This window comes from Dermacentor variabilis, chromosome 9, assembly GCF_050947875.1.
Source record: "Dermacentor variabilis isolate Ectoservices chromosome 9, ASM5094787v1, whole genome shotgun sequence".
NCBI lineage: Eukaryota > Metazoa > Arthropoda > Arachnida > Ixodida > Ixodidae > Dermacentor > Dermacentor variabilis.
In genome coordinates, this window is record NC_134576.1 from 53,707,889 (window position 1) to 53,718,168 (window position 10,280).

At 44.9% G+C, this 10,280-nt stretch overlaps 1 protein-coding gene across 2 annotated transcripts in view; it reads left to right on the top strand.

The window, feature by feature from the left end:
* LOC142592694 (uncharacterized) overlaps positions 1-10,006 on the top strand; it is a 36,411-nt gene extending 26,405 nt beyond the window's left edge. For both annotated transcript variants that reach the window (XM_075704269.1, XM_075704270.1), the window contains exons 4-5: positions 1,824-1,932; positions 8,826-10,006. In XM_075704269.1, coding sequence (XP_075560384.1) covers positions 1,824-1,932; positions 8,826-9,228 — 512 coding nt within the window. In that variant the 3' untranslated portion in view covers positions 9,229-10,006. The remainder of the gene's footprint in view (positions 1-1,823; positions 1,933-8,825) is intronic.
* The last annotated feature ends 274 nt before the right edge of the window (positions 10,007-10,280 follow it).

Below are 10,280 nucleotides of genomic sequence, written 5' to 3' on the forward strand. Positions count from 1 at the left end.
TCAGTCTACACTGAGTTAGTGTTTCGCTTTAGTGCCCCTTTAAAGACTTGTGTGACCAAAAGGCGCCATTGCATGAGTTAATGTTTTGTGAAAGTTAATAAAATAAACGAAATTCGTGTGCAGGCGCATAGCAAAAAAAAAGGCCCATAGCAGAGCAGCGTGAAATTATTGCAAAATATTGCGCATTTGTATGCCTTACGGCTACTAATAAACATCAGTTTGACTCTTACTAATTTTGCCTACTATGGCATAGGGAGCTCTCTCAAACATGACCGTTCCTACGAAGACGAACAAACGTATGGCGAAACGACGACGCTGAACATTGCGCGCAAGGGTAAATTTAGCGCCTATTGCAACGTGCGTGGTGCGACAACAGCGCCATGTAAGCATGCAACGCATGCAGGATCGAATGATAGTTTCTTCCCTCTACACGCGGATGTCAAAGTGAGGAGTGTGGGTAGTATGCTTGCAAAGATACAAGCGATACTGTTAGAACATGTTTTCATTACACCGGTTGTAGCGAGCCATCGCATTGAAGGCTTTTTACGGACGGTTTCTCGTCAACACAATAGATGTCTCAAAAGCAAAAAGAAAAGGCTACACATAGGCCACGGTGAAAATAAGAAAAAAAAACAAGAACAGAATACATCCCGAAATTCTAGAGACAACAGCTGTGAGCGGCAGTTCAAGTGAGCGAAACTGACATACGCATTACATAGGACTGGAGCCAGCCTCACTATATCGCAGATATAGACCTTTCATTGTCCATCTAACAATCAATTGTCAAGGTGGCTTGGCGGTTATGGCGTTGCGCTGGTAAGAGCGATGTCAGACGTTCGATTCCCACTGGAGGATGGCTGCATTTAGGTAGTGGTGAAACGCAAGTACGCTCATGTACATAGATTTAGTTACCAAAGTGGGCAAAAATCATTGTGGAGACCCCCCCCCCCCCGTATACGGCATGCCTCCTAATTTGCCGTGGTTGTGGCACGTAAAGCCCCCAGAATGTTTTAAACTGTTGGACGAAAGTTTCAAATAAATCGTATTTGTGACTTATAAAGTTACTTTTGCCCGATGTAAACGACTCACAAAGTGTAGCACGCAGAACTGCGATTTCTGTTCAGAAGTTGAGCCTACAGAATGAAGGTTGACGTTCTCGTAAAATGTTTTCTAATTTTAGGGAAGAAGTTGCCAAACACCAAATTTCCTAAAACGTGTTGGCTAAACTTGAACGTAACTTTTTTTTAATGCAGCTATTTAATAGGCTCATTGGCTGGTGAATAGGAGACTTTCTGCTTCATGTGCATTTAGGTAGGAAAAGCACAGTTGGGCCAGAGCTCAAGGCTTCTTTAATTTCATCTATTTCATTCTTTGAAATGAAAACTCGTGTTTGCAAGTTGCTTTCTATACATGTCAATGCGTGATGTGTAAGCGCTGAAGTAAATTCTGGATGACTTGGTGAACATTACCTTTACGTGTCTCGGGCAACAATTTCTGTTAGATTTCGACAGGATCATAAATTAAGACGACCTGACTTTATTTCTAGCTATAGAAAGTACATTTGTAACAATAAAACTATGAAATGTGGTGACCTAATCATTTTTCTCACATTAAATGAGTAAGCAATTTGCTTAGCAACCAATACTTAAACATGGCTAGAGCGTGTCTGGAAAGCGCAGAGTCCGAATAGAGAAACTAAATTATCGAAAACGTATTAGTGACTCAGGGGACTTTTGTAAACATTGCAGTTGAACACACAACGATCTCGCCGGATTTGTCTACAGAATCACTATATGTAATGTTTTTTACTCCCCCTTCACCAGCTTCCGTGTTCCTCCAACACTGTGTTGACGTCTCTGTCCTGAAAAAGTGTGCTCTCGAGAGGCCCCGTGCGGCTCAGCGTCTGTGCGACTTCAGAAAACAAACCTTTGAGTGAGTATACCGACCTAACAGAACCACCCCAAAAGTGTTTACACCTCTGAAGCGTATCTTTGTCCTACAACGACAATCGTCCCCTGCATTGCTTCCTTCCTTTTCTAGAAACCTCGGCGCTCCTCTGTCTCTAGTCAAGAATTCTAACTCACGCTTATATTGCGCTTTACGTGCATGTGATCTGCAAGTATGTGATGCGGAGCGTTAAGGAAACAAAAGGCACGCGCAAAAGTTAGAGAAAGATTCTTGCTGTGTGAAAAAAAAAATACGCTGGAAAGGAGTTCAACTGCTTTTATAATGTATCGTCGCAGGCACTGGGCTACGCTCTATATATGCTGACAGTCGTACGTGTACCGGCTTTTGTTCCGCTGTTAACACGCTTAGTATTGAGGATGCCGAAATTTTATTGTAGACCACAGTTAGCTCGAACTGCCCTTCTTGCGAGAGAAAGCGTAGTTCAGATCTTCATTATTTTCAACATGCTGAGGTGCGCGTCAATGCATGACGAGACAGAGTGCGATAGTTATTACAGTCCATTACGCGCAGTTTTTGCGTTTTCCGTTGCAGCTATAGTCTTATTTGGTTGCCACAAAAGGTTGCCAGCAAACAAAACCTAGTTTGTCTCCATGAACAGTTCGACCTTACCCCTTCAAAAGAGCGGCTGTTAGCCGTGTGACAGAATGAACAAACTTTATGTTACCCATAATGGTGCTAAAATGCTTAGAATGTTATATAATAAGAAGCCAACAAATACTGACGCCAAGGACAGCGTGGGGGAATTTACTTGTGCTTATTAAATGAAATAAAGAAACTATGATATAATTAGAATGAAAGTGCATGAAAGAAAAACTTCCCGCAGGTGGGGAACGCTCCCATAAACTTCGCATTTCGCGTGCGATGCTCTACCAATATTATGTCACTTATTAAGCGCAAGTAACTTCCCCTCTGTTGTCCTTGGTGTCAGTGTTTGTTGGCTTCTGATGATATGACTAATAAAAATAACTTACTTTAATAAAAAACCCACTTTCTTCTCGTTTAGCATGCTATAGTTCGTAGTGTAGGGGAAGGAGTCAGTGCAGCGAGGTGTTCTTTTTTGAGGGCTAGTTGGCGAAAGATCGCGACCTGTGATCAAGCGCCAACACGCATGGACACAGGCGCTCGTCTTGTCTGCCCTTATTTGCGTATGCATCCGTTCGTTCCTTTCAGCCATGCAGCCCGTGCAAGAAGTCGTATTACCGATGTGAGCGAACTGAAAGAGACGTAGGCACTCAAAGGAGGACCTAATGTACTTTAAATTTGGTATGCTCAAGTAAATTAATGTTCTAAAATACGACGGAAGCCTCTCTGACCATGCAATCAGGATACTGCGTTGAGGAAGCGCGGCTACAGCAACGAGCGAAGTGACCTTCGTGCTGTTCATCGCTTCAACGCTGACTCAGCGCCGAGAACTCAGCGCCCATGCATCTATGAGTCGTAGGCGCCGTCTGCGCGCCTAGCCTGCCTAGCTTTGAATATAATGCGCGCGCGGCCGTGCAACACGAAGTTGCTGGCAGAGTGCAACGCCGCCGACCCCCGTTTACCACTCCCACCGGCCCCACACACGCGACGAAAGACAGCGCGCTGGCTCCCCCACTTTCCTCTTGCGCATGCGCACGAGGTTCATCGCGCGATCGGCGGCTCACCGTCACACACTTTCACTCGCACATACAGCATACGGGGCGCGGGAACGATGTTGTCGCCCTTGGACTTTATACAGGACAGCGACGTGGCTACGAGGGCAGAAATGCACCTGAAGTGCCCATATAATTGATATTGTAGAGATATAGGAATGGCACCGATACGCTTGCGCGTAGCCCGTGCTCACGAAGTGAAAGGTCACTGTAGTTTTTTTGTTTTCTGGTTAAAGATGACACACATTACGTTAAAAAAACATCAAAAGCAGAACTTAGCAATTTTTAGGAACTTTCACTCTGCGGGAACGACGCCAACAGGAAGAAAATATTATTTGAACCACTTGCACGTTATACTAGCACTGGCTTTGGGGTTACTCACAGCAGTAAATTCTCCGAGTCGAATTGCACACGAATTTTGCGGAAAACAGCCCACTTGGCTCTCATCCTATGAACAAACGAACAACAAACAACTGGATCATCGCGAAAAGTCTAGCTGTTTGTTGATGATTTCATTGACAGGTTATTTAGTAATATTAGTGGTAAAAATAAATTCGTACAATTCTACAGTTTCTTCCTCGCGTGCTTTAACGTTCGGAAGCTGCATTGTGAGTGGTAAGGGGAGCTGAAGACAAGAGCTCGAGTGAATTTTTTGCTAGGCACCGTTTTTGATCGTGCACCTAAATTTCACTACTCAAAGTTTTTTGCCACACCTGTCCATGACCTATTATTACACACGGTACGGACACGCTACATGCATGTAGTGCTCGCGCAATGGGACATTTAATCCTAGGTCATGACGCCAAATCGCTATTGATAACTGCTGCACTCCAGGTTTAACGACTACTCTATGTGCTGATCAAGACGTTCACTAGGTTTTGTACACGAATATTCGCACATGCCTAAAACATGCACTAGTGCACAAAATTATTTAAAGCGCGCATAATCGGGTAGCATGACGTAAGGGTTCGTTTGCGAATTATTATGTTATGTGCAGCTACGCGCCACCGTGTATTTGGCGAATGCTGGGGACTTGGCCAAAGCCGCGCTTAACTAGCGCATCCAGCCAAGGACGCTTCTTAGTTGACGCATGAGCTCCCTGATTTGCGCGTGCTGGCAGGTTTATAGCACGGAGAGAGTGTAATTTTAGTGGTTGGCGTGGCTGGCATCTTCTGCGCTCCGTGGCTTTCACAGGCGAGGGCATCTCAGGCGTTGAGGAGGCTTTCAAGTGGTCTGCTACTGTTGCTGCGGCTTTATTAAAGCGAGAAAAAAGAATTTTGCGCTGCTCTATGATCCCTAATGGATTAGGAAATGATGACTGAAGGTGTAGAAGGGGCGAAGTGCATGTCGGCGACTATTTATTCTCAAATCTTTCTTTTTTTTGCATACGCATACTACCGCTACATTTACGTGGGTATGTAGAAGGCGTTATATTTCTGCAAAAGTTTGTCGTCAGAGAAGAAGTCCAAAAACAAGAAAGGGGCTGACAGATGGAATAGCACACTGTGGTGTAAAGTTTGTAAACAGGGATGAGGTGCCTCAGAAGGGCTGGCCAACGTTTCGATAGGAGGACCTATCTTCGTCAAAGGCGGCCTCGTCATCCTCGGCATGTTACCTTTAAACGGTTAGTGCAGTGACGTCAGGTGCGGGTGTGGTCGCTCGCGGCTGATTTTAAAGTGGCGTCACTGCATTAACAGTTTAAAACTAACATGCCGATGATGACGAGGCCGCCTTTGACGAAGATAGGTCCTCACATCGAAACGTTGGCCAGCCTTTCTGAGGCACCTTACCCCTGTTTACAAATTTTATGTCACAGTCGTCAGAGAAGAAGGTATACACAGCCACCAGTTATCCCCTTCCATTGACTTATTGAAATACGTTTCTAGTGTTGACATTGTTAGCGTCCATTGTGAGCCAGTTCAAATGCCAATATTCGGGGTGAAGTATCACTGGAAGTGAAAATGCACAATGAATGTTTCAGCTAAGGCGCAGCACGCTGTAAGAAAGGTTTCACGGCGGATTAAGGAAAATCCGTGTGTTTTGCTGCTCACAATGTGGCGGGCCTACGCTTGAGCACCGTCTCCAGCTGCGTGCCGAAGCTTGAATGCTGGATGCAGTGAGAGATTGTGCACGAAGCGTGAAATGACAAATTAGATAATTATTTTTCTAGACTATTAGTGCATTGTAGTTGCCGCTCAAGCAGTCATTACCATAAACATGAACAGTATGATTTAAATGTAAATTACACCGAATATCTACATCTGTGTGTCTCGTCTGCGTCTTAGATCATCCGCATGTCTGCGCACGATGTTTATTGTAGTAATTAAAAAAATTGTTAATACTTATTATATTATCTTACAGAAATTGAGGAGGGCATTGGTTAAGAGAAAAACAAAAGCTACATCAACGTAAAAGAAGCGTTACTGTACGAGGTCAACGTAACAAAAAGCTTTATTTGCACAAAATATAGCCAGCATGTTCAATGCATAATGGAAAATGTGGATTGAAATGAAAAAGCAACAACACGCAATTGAAATGAAAACTAAGATATGGAAACGGTACACACGATAAGATACTGGTATCACACGAAGAACATTGCACTACAGAGTGGGCGCACAACGCGGTAATTGCCTTATACATCAATTGCTTAATAACTGCAATGCTACGTGCCAAAAAAGGAAGGAAAGAGACGGCATGAACCTTATAAACTCTGCCATCTACGATAAGCCACAAGTTCAGAGTCAATAAATGGTGTTTGGCCCCTAGCATGGTTTACTTAGAAAAACAAATCATTCTTATACATAAGTGCCACGAAATCAATGTGTAACAATGTAGAAACATACCGGAAAACAAGTTCGGCAGCATGTTACACTCCCGTAAAACGTGCAGGCGAAGGCCTGCTGCACACGTGGTAATGCATGAAGTGATAGTACCATCGGTCTCAGGACTTCTTGCACCGCATAACGAGCAGTAGTGTGAAGTTAATGTATGGCGCTGTAGGTCGACCTCCTCAAGGACACTTGCTAGCGCCTAATGCACTACATCAAGGTTCTTCCTTTCTTCTTCCCGTTTCTTTCTTTCTTTATTATTTCATTTCTTCTTTGGGTCTTTCTTTCTTTCTTTCGTTTCTTCATTTATATTCGGCCAATAAGTCTTTGCTTGCTTACGTGGCTACGAGCCATTCCTAATGAGAATACTATTTGGATAACTGGACTAGACGCCACTTTTTTCGGGAATGAGCCATTGCAGCTAGCCACATAAGGCTTTCACCTTAAAATAAAGGGCCATCAGAGAGCGAGATGGTCCAGACGTCAAAATGTTTCTTCAGGCAGAGTTTCTTCTCGCAAAATGTTTCTTCAGGCAGAGCTGAAGAAATGCCTGGGATATGTCCTGTGAAAATATTCGGCAACAGGTGAAGAGGGAGGATATGGGCACGTTGAGGTATCGCGCGGTCGATCTACGACCGCATTCTAGAGCGCCGGATGATGATAATGCTTATCTGACATCCGTTTTGAAATTCGGCGGTGACAAATGATCACCTAGCCTGCTTGGTTTAATCAGTTATGCTATAAATGTAGGTAATTGTATAATTTTAGTACAGATATCCTTAATGTTCTTTTCCCTCTGAGCTTCTCTATCTGCATTGTACATATTGTACCTCGTCTACCTACAGTGTAATGTAACGGATCGTATCACAGTTTTTCGTGCTTTTTTCCTACTAATACTGTAAACCTCTCTTGCTTATCTAGCCTGCTGACGGGTTGATGCTGCCGTTCACATTAAATCCATGCCCTCCAGGTCTACGTTATCTACGGGTTTCGCTGCGTCAATCCCTTCTCATTCCGTTGGGACGCGCTGGGCAGTTTCCGGATTTTTGCCGCACTAAACGCAAGCCTCATCTCATTGCGAATACTCGCGCCGCAGATTTGGGCTAACGGCGCCATATAGGGGCAGCCGGGCTCGTGCACCGCATTACATTTGTTGGCTGGAGATCACGCAGAATGGGACGACTGGAGCAACACCTGCCAGGGCGCGGAATGTCGCAACCCATGGTTGAGGTCAAAAGCACTTTAAGAGGCTGAACCATGCGGGCGCAAGCAACGGGCTTGCAATGCAAACAAAAGGTTTAGATTCAGTAATTTGTTCCGCCCAGTCGGATTTATACGCAGGTGCAGCGCTGCATTGCATCTATGTAAAGCAAAGTTGGACCGAATCGATGCAGCTTTTCTTTCGTAAGGTCTTTGACAGTGGTCCACCGCCTTCGCTAACTATGTATCAGATGTCAGGATTCGCTGAAATTCACTCTTGCGAAGAACTGTAGCATTGAACCTATTTTACAATACGGGCCCTGGTTCCTTTCGAACCCCTGGTGACTCTGCAGAACTTAACCGCCCCCATCATGAAGACGGGAATATATTACGAACCATTCCATACTGGGATCATGTAGCATAGGTTCACTATGCCAATCTGCAACTTCTGCGTGAGGAGGGCCACTGCACATTTAAGACATCTATGCTGTAGGGAATAAATAGGGAACATTTTTTTTGGTGGGGGGGGGGGCATGCTTAAGACGTAATGGGGGCCTGCCGTACTGCGCTCGGGCTTGTTCACTCTGGGTTACGCCGATGTGTCGAAGTGCACTGCCATATTTCATCATATTGGGAAAAGTTGGTGTGACATTGACAGTATTACATAGATCGCGAGTAGGCGAAGACAAATCAAAGATCGAGAAAGCCCAGGACAGATGACTAGCAACCGATGTTATATCCCGACGCATTCTATGTTAAATGCAGCAAGAGAAAGTAATGAAACAGACGGCAACAATCGACGTTCATTGATTTGCACCGTCTGTGTATTGCGTTTCGCGTGTGCTTTCTGTGGGCAAAAAAACAAAAAGACTCTTGCTCACATATTGGCACAGCTACTGACAGGTCTCCTTCTTCCATCCACGGTATTTAACGTGCAGCGAAAGCATGGTAGACGAGCTTTTTTGCATTTTGGTCACACCTCAACGCGGCCGTGAAATCGCGCGTACCAGCGCAACTTCAGAGCCGCTAAGCCACCTCGGTCGTTTACTCAATGCATCAAAATACAGTGTCTGTTGTTATTTCAATACCCTTTCACGTTGTTTGCTTTGTCTTGTCTTTGCATACTCGTGTTTGACGGTATTGTACGAGCGAATGTATCTATAACGCTTACGTTGTGTCCCCTGGTTTCGAACAGGCTGGTCAAGCAATTCAGCGCGTGCGTAAACAAGTCAGTGGAAAAGTGTGACAACGCTACGCATGCCAAGAATCTCGGCATAGTCAAGTCGGTGTTGACAGCCACCAGCAACCTCAACTGGTTCGACGGGGACGCGGAGCCCGAGCCGACCACGCCTCCAGTCAGCACGGCGAAATCCACCGAGGCGCCCTGGACGACCAAGTATACCGAGGCCAGCACTGAGGCCACAACTGTGAACACCGCATCCCAGGAGCAGACGTCAACGTCATCTGCGGCAACAGTGGAAGCCTTTACGGCGACTGCACAAACACCAGCGGCTACAAAAGCGCCTCACAGAAGCGCACCCACTACGAAACCACAGGGAGTCCTTGTTGTGGCCGCACTTGGCTTGCTCAAGATTTGAGCTGAAGGTGCTGAGAAATTTTAAGAGGAGTGTCACCAGGTGCATGCGCGCTCTACAAATGGGATCAGCGAAAAAGTGGAGGACACTTTTGCTTTCACCACCGTCTTGTGGAGAAACTACAGGGCTGGGGTAACTTCAAAGTGTAATTTTGAGGACTACGATTATAGGCTTGGAAGGATCATCATCACCAGTGCGTGTATGAGCACTGATTCTTTCGGCAAAAGCACTGATTCTTTCGGGTGCACGTTCTGAACGTTATAAATATCAGTGCTTTATGTGGTAGCTATTTTTCGCAATCGATGATAAGAAAAGTGTTCTGTTTGTCGCGAGCATTATGACAATTGAGACGTCCAGGCGAATCAATGTATGCTTGTGAACGATAAACTAAACACTCCTCGTAGTGATTTCCTTGTGTTGTGTATGATGCTGCTGTAAATACCCTAATCATTCGTTGGACGAAATAAAAAAATATCAGCCAGTAGCAAAGTAGGGACACATTGATATAGTAATATTCGGTAGGGTCCTCGGGCCCGAGGGTTAGGGTTCGTGGCCGCAAGTATTCTACATGGGCTGAAAACCGCATCCGAGCTAAAGAGGATGTGCTCGGAGTGCCAAAGCGACGATATGTTAATTCTTGTATACCTGAATACTGTAACGTAAAACATGGACTGTCAATTTACTTACTGAAATGTTTCTCTTACGACAAAATAAAGGAAGACATTAAAAAAATCCAATCATTACGAATTGTTTTTCCCTCGTGATTGCAATATGAAACTTACACGTGGAGTGTTGTGCTGATTTTGTCTATTTCATGAATTTGCGCTCTGGGCATTGTCCTTCAAGATCTCAAATGCGGCATAATAGCACAGTTTATACTTTCTTACACAATGTTTTCCAGGCCTAATAAACTTGGCATTGGGCCTGGTAAAAATATTGAAACACCTACCACCGGCTAGCATCCGCTTTGATACGCTGACGCATGCCTTAGGCCACATGTGCCTAGAATCCTGCTCCGTGCAAAAAAAGAAACAAAATTTCTGTCAAACTTGTTT